Genomic DNA, 19,743 nt, shown 5'->3' with positions numbered 1-19,743 from the left:
AGCAGCACGGACCACCAGAGGTCAGTCTCTCTACTGGTGGACAAGTCAACATGACGCTAGATTCATATCAGTGTATACTATATTTAGAATATTTTTGCTGTTTTACCTTGCAGTCAGACAGCCTTTTTGGATGGGAAACCATCGTTATTTAAGCTAAATATCGCTCTTTTCATGAGACAGGAGTTGCTGGTCTACCGCTGCCTTGGCTGGTTAGTTTGTGTGTTTTGTTGTGTCACACTGATGAATGCCAATTAACCCTTTATTTTCCTGGTGACCCAATTTTATGAAATGACAAACAATTGGAACCCATGTCACAATAAGCGTGGTAAGAGTTAATTTGTGCATAAATGAACATTCCTGACCAATTTTCTTGCCATTTTCGCATCACCCTATATTGTCTTCACACTTTTTTAAAAACATATACACATGTTAAAACTTAAGAAATGAAGTTATTTTTCTTTCATCAGGAAAACAACATAGGACATTATAGTCTACTTCATAAATGAGACAAAATAAGTGCATTTTGATAAAATTAACAGGCCCTTGTTTTTTCCTCTCATCAGTAAAACAATATATGCATTTTAAATGCTTCATCAAAGGTGTACTGCAGATAAATTTGCAGAATTTCCTCTATAGTATTTTATTTATTTGTGGACCCAAATAAAATCCCCTGTGACCCACCTGTGGGTCCCGATCCAGTGTTTTGGAATGGCTGCTTTAAAACACCACATTGCAGTAGAGTGGTGGACGAATAAAACAGACCTCACTCCCAAAATGTGCTATAAAAATCTTCACTACTTCCAGTACTCCATCCAAAAGAAACAAGGAACTAATAAAGTGTAGCAGGCCGAGGCTGGTTGTGGAGCTGCAGGTCTGATGGTGCCAACATCCACTCACCACAGGTGCATCTGCAGCAACATGACCACACAGCAACACCACAGACACACAAACGGTCCAAAAAACATTCAGGCACACTAAGTTTGCCTGCTTTACTTCATATGACATGCTCCTGGAATACACATCCATCCCTTTGAATTCGACATGCTGCATGTTTGTAAACAGTTTTTACTGCTGTTATTTTCTCCTTTTTAATAGAGATTTAAAAAGCTTTTTTTTTTTAAAATGTTTATATAAATTAATTTGCAATCTGATGCACTCTGATGTGATGCAGCTGTCATTAGCTGTAAGCTGGTGAACATAACAGTTCATTAATTTCACCATCAGGTCATGACTGTTTTTCTGACTGTTTTGCAGACTGGGAGGGCCATTAAGTTTGCAGTGGACCACGTGTTCTCCGCCTCCCAAAGAGCCAGCCGGGTGAAGAACCGCATCGCCGTGGTGGTCACTGATGGCAAATCTCAGGATGACGTGGTAAATGTCAGTTTTCCCGTGTAAATACTATGTAAAGCCTCTCAACCCCGGGAGACTCATGTTCACCACAGACGTCTGTTTCTTCAGGTGGACGCCAGCATGGAGGCTCGAGCTCAGGGCATTACAGTATTCGCTGTGGGAGTTGGTAGCGAGATCACCACCTCAGAGCTGGTGTCCATCGCCAATAAACCATCATCCACCTACGTCCTGTACGCTGAAGATTACACCACCATCGACCGTATCAGAGACTCCATGGAGCAAAAGCTCTGTGAAGGTCAGGAGATTTAATTCATCTGTCCTCTCGACCTTTGTTTTTATCAGACATGTTCTCAGTTCCTCAACTGTGATACAGAATTGGCATGGCTGATGGCTCTAAATACTACAACACCCATGAACTTTGGCTGCCATTGCCACAGAGAGGAAACCAGTCAGAGGTGCAAACCGAGGTTTTAATTATAGTGAGCTAAAACTAAAAAATAAAACTAGGAGTGAAAAAACTTTTGAGTTAATAGAAATAAAAATAAACACTAGACTTTAGGGAAAAAAAATAATTTAAATGATATTGTGTACCATGTAGTATTCGTCAATATAGTCAAATTTGTCAACACAACAAACTTAAGGAGGCATTTGTGCTTATGTTTGAGACTTGGATGTCAGTCCCCAACTCAAAGTATTGTGTTTTAGTGTAATGCCTATTCTGAACTTCTTCAATTCCACACCCGACAAATACCACCTTGCACTAAAATAAAATAACTTAAACAATAAAAACCAAACTTAAAGAAGCAAACCCACTCTGGAAACTAACTTGAAACTTAAACTGAATTTAAAGTAAGAATTAAAAATAAAATACAAATAAATGAATGAAAAATAGAAAACTATTATAACTCTTGTGCAAACCAGAGGGTTAAAAAATTCAAAATGATTTGTTGTTGCAGCTGGGAACAAAAGATGGTGCCATAGTTACTGAATTCACCCAAACTTGACCCAGAAAAGAGTGTTTAAGCTGGAGACAGTAAAAATCCAGATGCTTCTTGCTGAAGCGGACCTTGGGAGTCTTATTTCACTTCTACCCCAAAGTTTTTATCTACAAAGGCTTGTACCTTCAATTTCTGATGAAAGAACCAGATATTTTCTAACACCATCAGTGACCTTTTGAACTGATGATTCAACTCAAAGAATTTCATTCTGATGCAGTCCATAGAAATTCTTCAACAATTCTTCCTCCCACTTTGCAACTCTTTAGCTTTTCTTATGTTGTGACTGACTGAGCTGATATCTATAGCGTTTTTGACTTGTACCATTTAGCAAAAGGAACCTCACTGGTATTGGTAGAAGTTTTTTTTTACTTATCCTTTTAGCTTCTTATTCACAACAGACCTTCACAGCAGTCCTATTGATATGAGATAGCAGAAGGAACACAGATGTTACTGATGATACTAATTAAGGTCCTGTTTCATTTAATGTAGCCGGACAGTTTACCCAGCTATTTCCTGCCAAAATGGCTGCTGTGGCAAAAGATCTATTTGGGATATGAAAGGGAATAACTGGTATGAGCCCACAGTGAAAAATAAATTAGCCACTTTCAACTTGTTTTGTTTTGTTTTGTTTTATGGCACAGCAAAAAAAAAAAGCTTTGAAAAACTACATTTTTGCTAACTGCGTTATACAGCAAATAGACAGTTAGCAAATAATGCTAATGCTTTTATGGCTGTTGAAGAAAGTAGAAAATGTAGCAGCGAACAGCTAAAGTAAGCTAGCAAGATATTTTTCTCAGGAGTTGATGGAGGCCAAAAAAACGTCTAGAACAGCCGCACAATTAAAATGATTTCATCCAATTCCAGTTAGCAGAGTTCTAAAGCGGAGCGCCAAAGTGGAAGTAGCTGTGTGAATAAAAGGCCTTTTCCTTTCTAGAGTCTGTGTGCCCAACACGAATTCCTGTGGCGTCTCGTGATGAGAAAGGCTTTGAGCTGATGTTGGGCATGAACGTTCAGAAGAAAGCCAAGAAGATCCCCGGCTCGCTGACTTCAGAGTCAGCCTTCGCTCTGACTGCCTCCATAGACATCACTGAGAATACCAGGTAGAACTCTCTAAAGTTTCACATTTTGTGCATTTCATTTCATCAACTATTGTTTATATTTAGTTATTTAACTTTGTTCTTATACTAGGGAGATTTTCCCAGAGGGCCTCCCTCCATCGTACGTGTTCGTATCCACCCTGCGTCTAAAGGGGTCATCTAGCAAGCTGAACTTTGACCTTTGGAGGGTGCTGTCTAAGGATAAGCAGATCCAGGCTGCAGTGACTCTAAATGGGAAGGACAAAACTGTCATGTTCACCACCACCAGTCTTAAAGAAAAGGAGCAGAGAGTCATCTTTAAAAGCAGCTTTCAGGTTGGTAATAGGATTCAGTTTCATGCCCAGACAAGATGGACAGACCAATATGAGAAGAATTTCTCACTTGGCTGCTTGGCTTTTGGCTCAGCTTTGATTTCCAAGCACTGAGAAATGCTCTTTTTCCAACATGCCCGAGTGTGAGAATGCCTGATATCTCTCTGTCCTGTATTATTCAAGAGACATTACTCTACCTTTGCCTCTGGACTCAGCTACAAACACGACATCAGTCTGCCTATTGCATCACTTTAAGTTCAGCTCTGCTGGTTAGACTTGGTTCTCCAGTGACTCACAGTTCATTATGAAGAATATAAATGTTTCTCCTTACTTTAAAATGTGAGACAGATGAAGAAAAGTTTCCAGTCATACCAGGACATCTCTATGTCGACCATCACCTCTGCATTTTTATTAAGACACACGTTAACTGAATGATTTAATAAAGAGAGGTAAGCTATGACCATGAATGAATACAGATAAAACATATAAATTAATAATTAACTTGTGAAATAATACATTTCTTTTTTTCACAGAAACATTGTTGGACATTTTAAATAGATTTTTGTATTTAACAATTCTACTTTTCATTACAGTCCTTCTCAAGACAAGCAGGGCAGAGCTACTTATGTGATTGGCTGTTCACTAATTCAGACAAAAGCAACTGCTATCACTTTGTTTTCTTTCTTCCCAAAGAAATTGGAATGCAGTGCTGTATCAATGCATTGGAAACAAAAAGTTTGCCCCTGAATCACATGACATCTTGTTTACTGTCAAGTCCATGATCTTAAGTTACAGAGTTGACAACTGGGTTCCTTAAAAAAAAAATAAAATAAAAAATTCAAAAACAATGAAAGGCAAATGGTTTTTGCTTCTAAATCCTGCAAAAGCAGGCAGACATGACTATTTATTTTCCCCAGTATTTTAAAGGACATGTTTTGTTTAGAGTTTTATGAATTTTGTTCACATGAAAACATGAAAAGCAGTCAATCAATAACTTCATTAGTTAAGACTGCAGTGCAGTGAGAATCTCGCTCTGTCCCGCTTCGTCCTGCTGTCTAATGGCCAAACATGACTTAATGTAGCTTTAAAAAAAACATTTAATGCAGCTGCTTAAACTTCATGTAAGCTTGATTCATAAAGTAAATGAATAATACCTTTCTCACTCCCAACACTACAATGACAGCAGCTTGGTCAGCGCCATTATCCTTCAAACAATGATGACGTAGTTAAGCCACCAGCATCATTTCTGGAGGTGTCCCACTAAAATTATGTTTTGATGCATTGTTGAAGTCAGGTGACGTTGTATAATTCTGCGTATGGAGGTGGACTAGAAAGATAAGGTCAAGTCAATTCAAGTCAGGTGAGGTAAGGTTGAGGTAATGTAATGTCGCATGACAACATAACTTATGTAACATAATGTAACATAACACAAGTAACAAAATGTATTAAATAAGCACCATAATGTAAGTAATATAATGTACGAAACAGAACGTCTTGTAATGTAATGTAACGTAACGCAATTTAATGGAATGGAATAGAACAGAATGGAACCTACATAATTTGTGCAAAGTAATTTACATAAGTTATATAACTTCTTATGTAACTAAAGCAATTATTTGAACCCAACCCATGATGTTTTCCTAAACCAAGGAATTTTGGTACCTTAATATAGCCTAACTAGTTTTTGTGGCATTATTTTGAAAGTCATATTTATTACTGTTAACATGACATGGAACCCTGGACGTGCAAAACTGGGTACCTACAGCATCATAGCTTGAAGTGAGCGAGGTCATGTTGAAATATCACAACAGCTGATACAGATTTATATAAAGAGTGTACTGTGCTGTGCGACTGTTATTTTCCTGCTCCTGAAAGAACATATTGTGTTACTGGAGTGTACTCTGTCTCTTCTAATCTGGTATTTCCCTTCATGTTGGTTGCTGTGAATGAACCTGACTGGGATGACTTACAGAGAGCCAAACTAGCAGTTATTTAAACCTCATCCCCTGTTCACTTCAATACTCTGCTCAACTGGTGAAGATGTAGTGTGATGGAAGGAGGCTCAAAGCAAACGTTTCCTCCTCTAAACCACTGTATTTCCCCAGTGGAAACTAGTTGATGGATGTGTAGTTCTTGGAGCGCATGCTTCTGTTTCCATGGCAGCACAAGGTAATAATACATCCAGTTGGACACGCCAGGTTGTTTTTCCAAAACGGCACCCACCACCCTTCATCCTAACACACACCTACAGTAGACTTTAGAGTAGAGCGTTGAGCAGCGTTGTAATTATGTTCAATTTGTGTTTGCACATGTTTGATTTGATTTGGTTTGATGTGGCACAAGGTAGAAGCCTGTGATTTGTCATTTGGAAAGGATGGCTGTGGCTCAGTCCAATGAAACAATAGCCGCTCTGTTTCTCTCCCTCCCTCTGTACGGTTTGAGCTTTAATAAAAAGATTGTGATGGAAAAAGGAAGGACTTATTGGTCTTAATACCTTTCCGGTCATAACATTTGTGGAGCATTTAGGGAACACACATTTTTGGCCTTACTGTCCAAATTTGATTAACTGAAACACACACAAAACAGACTGCCAGCAGAACTGGAAGGCCGAGCGAAAGAAGATTTGACAAGTTAATAATTGTTTTCACATCCAGCTTTGCTCATGTCTCAAAGATGTGCTTCACTACCATAAATGAACAAACTCTCATCTTTATATTTGAGATAATGAAATTCATCTTTGTACCTTCTCTCAGTCTCTCTACGATGGAAAGTGGCATCAGCTCAAACTCCTGGTGCGGCCAACACAGGTCACCAGTTTCCTTGACGATCAAGTGATCCAGGAAGTAATGCTGGAACCGGTGGAGCCCATTTACATCAACGGGGAGACACAGCTGGCTAAGAGGCGAGGGACAGACATCACTGTGCCTGTGAGTAATAACACCACAACTGAGAGGTCCAAGAACATCTTAACAAACCAAAGTCCCTTAATAAACCAAAGAGACACCAAGGAGATCCCTGTGTCTGGCTCAAGAGGCAAAAAATAATGGTTGAATTTGAGAAACTTTGTCCAATGTATAGTAGTAGCAGTAATCACAAATAATTTCAAAATGTTGTACTACTGTGCAGCTGTAAAAAAATGTATCTTATACCACTAGCAAATAAAAAATCTAATGAACTGAAAGAAGAGAGCCACAATTTAATTCATGAGAATGTCTCATGTGAACACAAAACTTTATCTATGCAAGACTGTATGACAGTTTTCATTTAATCTGATCATCATTTCTGACGGTGACAAGACAACAAAATGTATTTCTAAGTTTGGTAACACTTTATTTAAAGGAGTGTGCATTAGACGGACATAACACCAACATAACTATGACATGACACCTGGCATGTTGGCATGTCTATGTTGTCTTGATTAACGTCACGTTGTCATAAGAAAGACATTTTTGTCTCGGTTAATGTCAAGTTTATGCAACAAACTATTCTCGTCTTGACTGATGTTAAGTTGTCATAACAAATGCATCTCAAACAATGTCAACTTTGCATTAAAATGACATAATCGACTGAATGACATGTAATAACATGTCATGGTTATGATGGTGTCATGTCACTCTTATTCACACCCTTCAAATTAAACATTACCCTATGTTTTTATCTTATTTTATGTATTATTCTCTCTCAAACAAATAAATTCTAATACTACTACCAGTAATAATAATTTGTTTATATATGTATTTATTATATTTATATTAAGGCTGCATTATGTGATAAAAAAGGTCATATTGTGATGATTCTGATATGCAATATGATATATGATGATAGGATGATAGGAATGATCATTTTTTGCGTCATAATTTTAATTTTATTGAAAAAAGGTATTAAAATTGTGATGATGTGATATTTGATGGGATCTGTACAAATCAAACATGTTTTCTTTCATCTGGGAAATAAGACTTTTAGGCCAGGGCATCTCTGCAGCACTACTATACTCCATTATAATGCTGTATTCTCACAATCCAATTTGACTCTGGTTCTGTGGTTTTGATATTGCACTTTATGCAGCCCTAATTTATGTTGCACCTTTCATACACAAAATGCAGTGCTTCACAAAGTAAAAAATAATTACTTGCAAAATTGTCAATATATTTTCAAAAAAGAAGGAAGTAAAATAATAAACCATTAAACAACTAATGATTTAATATTCCAACATCCGTTCAAACCATCATAAACCAGATCTTGATCCTGATATACTTTATGTAGGACAAACAGTGATATCTTTCATTTAGGTATACTTATTTATTTTATATATTCTTCTTACTCTCTTTGTCTTCAGTGTTAAAGTTCACCCCAACATGAAAATTCTGTCATTATCTACTCACCCTCATGCTGATTGAAGGTCAGGTTTAGAAAAACAAAACTCTGCTGGAGTTTCACAGGAAAACATTGTTGCAGAATCTGCCAAACAATGGAAGTGAATGATGACCAGTTTTCAAATGTAAAAAAACCAACAGAATAAAAATATGAAATGCCTCCATGCTGCTCGTCTGGTGTAATCCAAGTCTCCTAAAGCCACAGCATGCCAAGTTGAGTTAAAACATGTTATTTACACCATGCTTTTAGCCTGAATCTTCACTGTAGATCCGTAGCTTGGAGCTATGTTCACATGCACACTGTCTGAACTGGGAGTGTGTGGTGTGACAGTCTTTAAACAGCATGTCGGGACTTTACATTTAGCCAGACAAGCAGAATGGAGGCATATAGTTTTTATACATTTTCCTTTTATCTTTCAACAGCATTTTTTTTTTCAACTCCTTAATTCCTGTGTTTTGGATGTTAGCACACATGTAATCACGTATCTGTTACATTCCCCATGTTCCTCACCACATTTCCATTTCTAATCCAGGTGGAGATTCAGAAGCTGCGTCTGTACTGTGATCCTCATCAGAGCGAGAGAGAAACGGCTTGTGAGATCTTCTCAGTGGTAAGACCTCTGCTCTCGCCTGGATCTGCTGTCAGATCTACTACAAAGCTCACATCTTCTACTTTTGTATACGCCTGCATGTATGAAGCTACATTAATCATTTTTTTTCTCTTGTCTTCTCTCTTATGCAACACAGGATGATGAAAGGGTAGGGGCAGTTTCCATTCTGTTTCTTACACACTTTTAATGTCGTTTTTTAAAGGTATTAACCACTGAGGAAATGTAAATGTAATGATATACCCCCTAATTAGATATTACATAGTGGAAATCACTGGTTACATTAATAATGCATGCTAAGTAGTCCTCTATAGGGACTTTTAATTTAAACAATAGGTTTTTAAATGCCTCACCATGGTTGGTGTTTTCTGCCTAATGAGGAGGCTCTAAGTGTGTTTTGTGTTATAGACATCAGTGTGTTTGTTTTTCATCAGTGTCCTCTGGATCGTGAAGCCACGGAGGAGGAGGACGACTGCAACTGTGTGGTCGGACCACCAGGGCAGCGTGGCCTGCCGGGACGCATGGTAACGCACACCCACGCCCTCCCACACCCACACCCGCCCATACACACACCGCTCCATCCTATAAGACATTTGATACGATTTGTCTCTTGCCCTTCAAGTGGTGATGACCTGATAAAAACACATATTTTCCCCCTGGCCTGTAGTGCTATTTATCCATCTATTTTTTTTTTTTGGTGTTGGGGTTTTGGACATGTCAGCTGTAGAAATGTCTGCCTTCTCTGCAATATAATTGGACTAGATGGCACTCAGCTTGTTATGCTCAAAGCACCAAAAAAAAAAAAAAAAAGAAGAGGAAAAACTCAAAAAATAATGTCTCTTTCCAAAAATCACAGTTACCCGGTTACTCAAGATAATCCACAGACTTTGTTGTGAGCAGTTTCATGTAGGAACTATTTTCTTTCTGCAGTAGAATCTACCAATGTATTTTTTGGTGCTTCGGAAATCACAAGCTGAGTGACATTTAGTCCCATTATATTGGAGAGATGACAGACATCTCAAAAGCTGATTTCCAAAACTTGGAAACTCTCGCCAAAACTATGTAAATGGATTAATAACACTACAGGCCATAGGAAAAATATATATTTTTGATTTTGGGGTGAATGGTCCCTTTTAGCGCCATCTAAAAATTGGTGAACAGCACCTTGTTGCTCAACTATGATGTAAAAGGACGGTGCCGATGTGTGTGTGTGTGTGATCAATACTATACTATACTATAACCCTGCACTACTTGCTTGTATGCACCATTTTTTTTGTTACGTCATATTTGCTTTGTTCGTGCAATATAATTATTACACACTAGTGGTTATTTATGCACAGGTCCACAGTGGTATATGATATATAGAAAGGGAGGAGCATCCTCATCAGGCGAAATAGAAACTAGAAAACAAATTTATGTGCATTTGATGTGTAATTAGTGAATTATACCAAAAATATACATTTCAAACCCTCAAATTCTGTCCTCTACTAATAAGCTCTAATGACGTCTAATGCCTAGTTGTAGTGACTCACTTCTCATGAGTCATGGTAGTATTTGTTTTCCCAGGGAGGTTTTTGGAATCTTCAAATGTACTATTTGGAGGACTGCCTAACCATGCAGTACTGCCTAACCATGCAGAAAAAAATGTGGAATACACTTCAAATAGTCAGTGGTATCTTGCAAAAAAAAACCAAAAAGAGATTATTTTTAGCTCTGTGAGGACAAAACCTAAAATTTTACTCAAGTATTTGACAAATTTGATACCAGAGAATCTGAGATTTTGTTTCCTACCAACTGTCTAGCATTTCTAAATGCAAGTTAGCTGCTAGAACAGCAGGCTGTCAACAAACCTACACCTACACTGCATTACCAATATGAAGGGCTGCTCTAAAGACTTTAGATTGGTTCGACAATAATGGTTCTTTCAAACTCTTTTTCCGCCCAGTTTTAGCAAAAAAAGCTGGGAGACTGTCTTCATTTTCTATTGAGTGTTTATAGACTGACTTGAGTCTAATGTTGCAAGAAAGGTTAGGCAATCACCAAAGTTATTAGTTTAGTTATTAGTCAGGTTATATCGTTTTCAGACCAACAGATAATGTTGCCATAGAGCCAATTCACTAGCATGGCTAAAAAATATCTATTAAAGCCTATGTATTTCAAATAACGAGACAGCAATGCACTGCACCATGTCAACAGAATATGTCTTAATGGGGTGTTTTCATACTGCAGGGTTTCCGAGGGGAGAAAGGGAGGGAAGGACCACCAGGACCTGATGGTAAGCCTGTAAGTGCTAATCAGTTATTTATCACTATCTTTCTTTTCACCACTTCATACTGTTGTCACCAGTCTTTAGGATTAATGTCATCTGCAAATGACAGAATGATCTTATTTTCTCTTTGTTTCAAGGGTAAAGATGGGACACCTGGGGAATCTGGGCCCATTGGATTACCAGGGACGATGGTAAAACATCTCTTGTAATATAGGCGTAATGCACTCAATGCAAATCTTAATTTCTAGTTTGATTTTATGGCACTGCTGCTACCAGAGAGATGAATAAATTGCAAAATCCATTTCATTAAGCTCAGGTCAACTCTAATCTTGCAGGACTCTAGTAGAAGTTGTGCTATGAAACCAATTTTGGATTTTTTTAGGGGAAAACTAATTTGATAAATACAACTTAACTGAAATCCAGTCATGATTTGATTCCTGGTTTGGTTTGATTCCTGGAGTTTAGTCAACAAATGAAAATGCTCTAAACTTGATTGCCAGCCGGCCATTTTTGAAATGATGCATCAAAATTGCATGGACATGTAAGGAGCGTAAGGGACTTTTTAAAATGGTTGACACAGCGCTCTTACCTGTTGCCTTTCCTTGGCTGGTCAGGGTGAAAGTGGCCCACCAGGACCAAGAGGGGAGCCTGGTCTAAAAGGCAGCATGGTAAGTCTTTAAAGAAACTGTTATATCAGTTTTGTGGCTTTTCTAATCCCCTGCCAGTACTGATAGTACCTGATTCTTCTAATACTGCCCAGGGAGACAGAGGAGAACCAGGCTTATCAGGAGAACCAGGAACCCCAGGACCCCAGGTGAGACTGTGATGCCAATAGTCCTGTGGACATTCTTTATTTTAATGGTTGTCTATACCTTTTGGGCTGCAGGGAATTTTTTGTTGCGTTCTAGCTCTCTTAATCCATCTATGCATAAGAAAGAAAGAAAATGAATACTGAATGTTTATTTTTTTTCTTTAAGGCAGTCAGTGCTAACCAGACCAATACACTGATTTCTTTTTGTTGTAGGTTAGGCTGAAACTGTTCCCAGTGTACAAAAAGAACAGCCCTTGGCCATCTGTATAGTTTATTTATATTATAGTGGTAGATAAACTTAACACAATGTTGATACATCTGTATATAAAGATGGACAACATAGCAGCTCCCCAAAAGTGAAGCCAAAACATCTCAATGGCCCTCTGGTGGCTGGTTGCAGTATAGGTCATAATCCCAGCCATCTGCATTTTAGCAGATGGGACATGGGCCACACTCAAAGTACATGTCAAATACATTTTTCCCAGTCATTTTAGGTAGTTCTTATAATGCTGAGGTTTGTTCAACTGTTAATTTTTCTGATCAGTTTGGTTTTAATTAGTTATTTGAAGCTATAAAAAGGGGGGGTTTCATGTTATGATTGACAGCTGAGCTCTGCTTGTGACTGAGTCAGCTGGGTGTGTGGGCGGGACCTCAATACCGCGGCTTCAACCCCCGTCACTACTGCACGGACTCTGGCTCCAAATGACCACCAGCGCAAGATAGCAGTGCTTGTATCTGGGATATTTTGGCTTCATTTTTGTGCAGTGGGCGGAAGTGGAGACGCAGAGTCCATGTTTATTTACAGTCAACGGTATATATTCCTATACTATACTCAAATACAATATGTCAAAATGGAAAGGAACCAGTCCTGGCTACCACACCACACCCTGATGGGCTCTACTTATATATACATAGGGACCCTGAACTTTCTTTAATACCACTGCTAGTGGCTAGAACTAGTGGCCTAATTTATAGGCTTATTTCACCACAGACAAACATAGCATTTGCTGTGATGGTCTTGTTCCAATGATGTATATTCCTGTTGGTAAGAAATCCCCCTGGAGGATGAGGCATTTTTGGCACATTTCACCATGTCTGCCAAGCCTACTGGACATTAAAGTGAGAGTCTGTAGTGGTCCTTCAGAGACCATTTTTTACATGTCCATCCAACAGAATACCATAACGATGGATAGGTCAATATATGCAGCCAGGATTTGTCTTTCCTTCAAAATTAGGTATAATGCAGTCACTATTTTCTATCTTACATTCATTTTATTTAGTCTTAAGTAATGCAAAAATAGATATTAAAGGGAAAGTAACTGAGACATGAGATATTGTGGGTCTGCAGTGGTGAGTTTTAGTATCTCGATGAATTTAAAGGATAAAACATGTATAATATATTAAATGTCACTTCAAAATAAAAGCATTTCTCTTTGTATGCAGGGTCTTCCCGGTGAAAGTGGCGAGCCAGGACCTCCAGGAGAAGCTGGACCAATGGTAAGATCCAATTCTGCTCAGCAGTTATGTGTCTACAACATGCATTAAACCAGTTTAACTGACAGTTACGGGATAGGAAAGCATGAAATCTGAGGTGTCAGTTCATGAAAATGTAATATTCTGCCAGATACAACAACCTAACCGCATAAAGCCAGATGTTCAGTAAATAATTCCAGTATAAACTCAAGTAAAAAGAAGCGTTTTCTAATTCTGGAGGCTTGGTTTCCTCTGTGCATGTTTGGGATTTCCTCCTGTCGCAGCACAGTTAGCAGTGCAGTGTGTGGGGTGGGGAGTGGGGACAGATAATCACTGTAATAGTGTTGAATTTGGCTGTTGCTGCTCCACTTTGCCTCTCAGAGTTTGTTTATTGTCCAAACAGGGGGAGCCAGGAGAACCAGGCAGCGGCGGGCTGGTTGGGCCAGTCGGACCAAAGGTCAGTGCAGACTGTAGCCACTGGGTCAGATCAGGTGGGAGACACACACACTTCATGGCCTAGAATATGTGGGCATTTTGGGTGATCCCATTGCAAGTGGACACTTCTGAGTACGTCGGTTCACACCTGTCATTAGAATGCAACTCCACGTGTCTCAAATGATGATCTGTGATAGGATCCATTTACAGGAAGTTCAAAATAATAAGTGATTTGTTACAGAAAAAAGTTTCTTCTAATGGAACAACTCAAAAAATTGGGAACTTTTTTTTCTGGGAACTTACACAGAGGCTCATTGTCTGCACAAGACAGAAACTGTGAATCTCCTCATACAGAGCCAATCACAGCCCATTACACAATCAGTCCTTGTGTTTGCACTCATCAAACCAAAAGTCCCAGATCTATACACTGTGTCTCTGTCTTATCAGCTTATTGATGTGCTGTGCTGATGTGATTGGTTGCTCTCACATCTTGAGAATCAAGATTTCATTGTGGCTTTACTGGAACAGCAAAATTATTGCACATTCATCCTTTTGGGGAATTACTAATCATATTTCTTACAGTTGTTAAAATTCTGGTACAAATAAGATAATTATTGTCCATCTGAGCGATTGGATCTCAAGAAGAAGGCATGCTTTATTAATACTTTTTGGGTAAATTACATGTTTTAGTCATTTTCATACACATTTTCCACCTGTGTGGACGTGTGTTGTCGCATAAAATACATTGTTTCACATTCTGTCAGAGCCAACCTTCAAATATCATTGTATGCTGTAGCGCTAAGATTTCTCAACGTACACAAACTGACTATATATATTTTACATTTTAGCTGCTAGAAATTAAAAAATAGATACTGATGACTGTTTGGAATGTGAGGAAATCACAATTCTGTGCTTTCAAAAATGGCTGACAGTAAAAACAAAATATATTTACGAAAAAATCATTAAAAAACGTTGCAGTGTCTTTATAGTTTTCGCTATTTGTCTTATTTTCTTCTTTGTATTTCCTTTTCTTTCTATTTTATTCTGAACATAGACCTATACCTTGTTTACTTACATTTTTTTCCACTCTTGCTTTGGCAATGGAAGCATCTGTTTCCCACGCCAACAAAGCCCCTTTGAATTTGAATTTAAAAGCAAAGCATACATTCACACTAAATGGATTACAACATCCAAAAAGTCTGTTGTGGGTCTTTAGTTTTTGTTATGTGACGTCCGCGAGAATCTAAATTTGTACACTCAGCTGCTTCACAATGGAGCAATTAAACAAGACAAATGAGAGAATGAGAGAATAAATGAGAGAACAAGTTGTGGCCATCATGTCGTTGTCTGACTGTTCTGTATGATGTAGCCATCAAACATCCTCTGTAGCCACACAGAGGAGTTTTAAAGCCACAGTGGTGCCAAGTACACACAATGACAATATAACATAAGTCTACATGATATCCACATTTTCTTTTACAATGGCACCACAATTAGAAATTGCGCACTGTGTGAAAGTGAAACAAACATCTCAGTGATCTTTTCCCATGTTGGGCGTAGAAGTATTATATGAGATTACCAAACAGACCGGATGGATCAGTGTTCAGTCAGACAGTAAATCTGAAAACACTCTCCTCTTCTGTCACATAATGAAATTAACACAAGTGCAGGAACTCTTGCCACAAACATATTGGAGGCTATATGATGTTCCCTTCTGGTGACTTGAAAAGAACAAGTGGCTGAATGAAACAGCACATGCACACATCTGCAGGCATGTGAGTACACCCACCAGCTCCAAGTGGGCTATTTTGAGTCTCCTCTGAACTCCTTTGAGTGTTTCTCCCAGTTTGACTCGCAGCCACCCTGCACCCTCTGCAATTTGGGACTCTTCCTGTTATCACAATAAACTACTTTCCCCCAGAATCTGGAAGTGTTCTACACCGACAGAAGGGTGGTGGTACACAGGAGCTGAAACAGTAAACAGTTGGTGGCCATGTGTGGATGTGGTAAAAGTGTTTAGGATAGATAGTAAAAAGCTAGCTGTTGACATACTGTTGAATAACAAAAACCAACCAAATGCTAGTTGGTGTGTTCCCCTGATGATGGTTACCAATCCTCCTGAGCATTACTTTTTTGTCCTTAAAATAATTAAACTTTAAGTAACATCCCTGCAACAGAGCAGAAGGTGTCCAAACAACTGTCCTCATGGCTGTTAAGTGTGTGACACAAGGGAGTAGGTGATAATTCTATGGGTTTGTGGTTTGTCCCTACAAGCGACACTTCTTACATTACATCACATTATGTGATTTGAGCCATTGTTAGTATAAACAGTTTTTATCAACAGTTTTTAGAAGTATGGAAAAGTTCCTGTGATCCGAAAACACCTATTGTCCTCTTCATTAAAACTACAATATGTTGTATTTCTGCTCTCAAAATTCTATGACCTATCAAATTATACTAACCTGACATGTGTGATGGTTTGTTACACAGAACCATGTGGGATGCCGTCCATAGAAACTATTTGGAAACGGGCGGGCACTTCCGTAAAAACGCTTGGCAGGTGATTGGATAAACTATCAGTCATGTCAAATATGGATTAACTTCAACCAATCAGATCAATTCACTGAACCGAAGCCGAAGCTGCCTGGAAGAAGAGCGAAAACATCCAAGCCTTACGCTCTAGTTCTGATATAACTGATGCTATCACGCTATTTAAGCTAACCTCTTAAGGAGGCGCCATTGTTTATTTGAGATGAGTTGTTTCCATGGACGCTTCTGGCTGTCGGAACATCTAAAACTACACTCGTAGCTGCCGGTAATCGCTCATTGACTTGCAAGTCTGGATTAGTATGGAGAAAAGATAAGAGAGTAGGGGAAAATATTTGGGGTCCAGACTACAGATTTGCCCCAAGTGCCTTATAACTGTCCTGATTCTGACATCTGCAACCAAATTAGTTTGAATAGTTCTTATTCATAAAAGAGACTAAAAAAGTACAGGTAGCACCAGGAAGCGCTGGTTTGACAGTGTTGTCCAACATTTCCAGTAGTGTAGCGGAGTGTGGGCTGAACGGCCACTCGGGGTAAATGCAGGTTTCCTGAGGGGCAGCTTGACATAAAAAAATCTGTTAACAGCTGGATTTTAGAACCATTTATTTACATCTACTTTGAAATGGAAAATGTGTAGGAACTCTTTGTTAACACACAGCAAAACAAAAATGCTTATAAGATTCGCTAGACTGCCAGATGTTTAACTTGCATCACAAATGCCACAAGACCAACAAACAGGCAGAATTTCTTCCTGCATCGACAGGGAACATTGAACGTCCTAATGATTAACAGGAAACGGCCCGCAAACAACAGAACGCAGCGAGGACTAATGACGTGTTGAGTGTCATGTTGGAGTTAAAAAGGCAGAATTCCAATGTAGACGTTGCTTTTGTTGTCTTTAATCTGTTAGAGGAAGTGGCTTTAACTGCTAGAGTTAATGGAGAATTCTGGGTTTATGTGTTCAAGTGTTGTTATTAACATTAATGTAGTTTCTTCCATGTGTCTCACACTGATCTGCAAATCATATGGCCTGCGATCCAATGTTTGTCATGCGTCAACTATTCCCCTGCTGGCCAGCTCTGAATCACTGAATCAAACATATAAAGTATTTTGGCTGCACTTATTTGAAGTATTTTGGGTACACATGTTAGTTTTCCTCTAGTATTTGTTGACAAGGACATTTATTTTGGAGCATTTTGGAGTCTGAATATAAATACCATGGGTGAGCAGGGTTCTAACAAGGTTTCAATTCAGCTCCAGTACAAGAAATCAATTGAGCGTAGTTACATCCTCCTCAAGCCACAGTGAGGGAAACTTGGAGTCGTTTAGGCTGATTTTAAAGAAGCACACGGCTCAGTCAGAGAGCAACATGCCGAACAATTACCTGTGGGAAAAGACTTCTGCTTTAGTCGCCAAGTATGCAGCTTCACCTACAATACATAAAGCACAACAAGTTATTTAACCTATCATGTCCTGATGTGGTTGCAGTCCAATTTGACGTAAAAAGCTTTGCATTTCCCACATTATGTCACAACATTAAAGTCTACATAATGATGGTCTTTACTTATTAATTTAGTTGGCTTAAAATAACTTACATTTAAATATAGAGTCAAAAATACTGTAATCAGCCGAATGAATACCCACTATTTGTAATTTAATACTGGGAACATGACCTCAGCGTCCTCAATATGGCACATGGCCCTGATGACTATTGAGCTCATCATGGACGTGTAATTAGGAAATGACTGAAGGTCAATGTAGCCTGACTGTAATATGCTCTCAGCAGCAGTAACTGTGCTGTATGAAGTTTTGGTTTTACCGACCATTTATTGGGTTTAAAAAGTAGCAAATAGAAGGAACATGGCCCACCAGCCTCTAAGATTAATTCAGATTCAGCAAGTTTAGTAAATTCTTATTAAATATCTTAATATAGCAAATGAATTAGGTTCAAGTAGCGCAGCAAGAAACTGACTTAAAAAATGCAGCACACATTAATTCAACACCAGCTTCCTCCAGATCCTGTATCCATCTAATACAAGCCTCAAGCTTAATTCACCAGCTCAGTGGACAATCAAGACCAGTAACTTTTAGCTGTTCTATTTTGTCTTTAAAGGGATAGTTTACCCAAAAATGAAAATTCAGTCATTATCTACTCGCCCTCAGGCTCACTGAAGGTCGGGTTTAGTTTTTTAGTCCACAAAACACTGCTGGAGGAAAACAGCATTGCAGAATTTTCCAGACAGTGGAAGTGAATGTGACCGGTTTTTAAATGTAAAAAAACAACAACATAAAATGTAAAAAATAAACAAAACAAAACAAAACAAAAAATAACAGCACAAAAACATAAAATGCCCCCTTACTGCTTTTCTGACATAATCCAAGTCTCCTAAAGCCTGAACATGCCAATTTTTTCAAAGTTTTTAGCCTGAATGTCACTGTAGATCTTTAGCTTGGAGCCACATTCACATGCGCACTGCCTGAACTGGGTGTGTGTGGTGTGACGGTGTGCAAACGGCATGACAGGACTTTAGGAGACTTGAATAATGCCAGATGAGTAGTATGGAGGCATTTTATGTTCTTCTTCCAGTTGTATTTTATGTTTGAAAACTGGTGACTATTCACTTCCATTTTTGGGAGATTCTGCAACACTGTTTTTCTGTGAAACTGTGTTTTGTGGACTAACAAAGTAAACCCGACCCTCAGGGTGAGTAGATGATGACTGGGGACACTTCACCCCCAAAGCAAAAATACATATTTTTCCTCTGGCCTGTAGTACTATTTATTTGTCTTGACATTTTTGGTGTGATTTTTGGAAATGTTGGCCTTCTCTCCAATATAACAGGACTAAATGGCTCTCAGCTTGTGGTGCTCAAAACACCAACATGCATTTGAAATTTTTAAGCCAGCGTCTCTTTCCAAAATTCATGACTCAGTTGCTGAAGATAATCCACACACCTTGTTGTGAGCAGGTTTGTGTAAGAACAGTCTTCTTTCTTTCTACTAGAAAGAAGGTAGTTTATGATCTCCATAAAAGTTAAAAAGGACTGGTCTATCACCTGCACACAACTTGAAAGTGTAAAATTGTGTTACTTGTACACAGATTGAAGAGGGTTGGGTAGTTTGAGCTCTGACTTTATTTCTGTTTATAACCAGCCATGGTATAGTAACTTCATAGGATGCACCTAGTCATTACCACAGTATTGGCCAACTCCACTGGTCCACTTTGCTTTGCTGTAACTGTGGCAGAAGCAGAAATGAAGAATAAGACAACAAAGTTAGGCAAAGAAGACTGTGCATAGTTGGAATCAAAACCTAGTGCACCAAAGTAGACAACATTTATTGTCTGTAGGCCATAATAACCTGTAGCATTAATCTGTGCATGGATGTCCATCCTTAACCTTTGGGAACAAAATGGTGAAAAGTAAACAAACTCAAAGGCTCACTTGCGAAAGATTTGGAGCTTTCAGCTGC

General features: G+C 38.6%; 1 protein-coding gene across 1 annotated transcript in view; it reads left to right on the top strand.

The window, feature by feature from the left end:
* The window catches only part of LOC146307221 (uncharacterized), an 80,274-nt gene that overhangs the window by 2,489 nt on the left and 58,042 nt on the right, over positions 1–19,743 (top strand). Inside the window, exons 4-17 of the mRNA XM_084747450.1 lie at positions 1,255–1,371; positions 1,459–1,645; positions 3,283–3,448; positions 3,537–3,759; positions 6,510–6,683; positions 8,663–8,740; positions 8,877–8,888; positions 9,172–9,261; positions 10,967–11,020; positions 11,144–11,197; positions 11,621–11,674; positions 11,767–11,820; positions 13,261–13,314; positions 13,694–13,747. Coding sequence (XP_084603576.1) covers positions 1,255–1,371; positions 1,459–1,645; positions 3,283–3,448; positions 3,537–3,759; positions 6,510–6,683; positions 8,663–8,740; positions 8,877–8,888; positions 9,172–9,261; positions 10,967–11,020; positions 11,144–11,197; positions 11,621–11,674; positions 11,767–11,820; positions 13,261–13,314; positions 13,694–13,747 — 1,371 coding nt within the window. The remainder of the gene's footprint in view (positions 1–1,254; positions 1,372–1,458; positions 1,646–3,282; positions 3,449–3,536; positions 3,760–6,509; positions 6,684–8,662; positions 8,741–8,876; positions 8,889–9,171; positions 9,262–10,966; positions 11,021–11,143; positions 11,198–11,620; positions 11,675–11,766; positions 11,821–13,260; positions 13,315–13,693; positions 13,748–19,743) is intronic.

Source organism: Lutjanus erythropterus, chromosome 21 (assembly GCF_056507025.1).
Source record: "Lutjanus erythropterus isolate fLutEry1 chromosome 21, fLutEry1.hap2, whole genome shotgun sequence".
NCBI classification, from domain to species: domain Eukaryota; kingdom Metazoa; phylum Chordata; class Actinopteri; order Lutjaniformes; family Lutjanidae; genus Lutjanus; species Lutjanus erythropterus.
The sequence above is the reverse complement of the archived record's forward strand: the minus strand, read 5'-3'. Positions and strand labels throughout refer to the sequence as shown.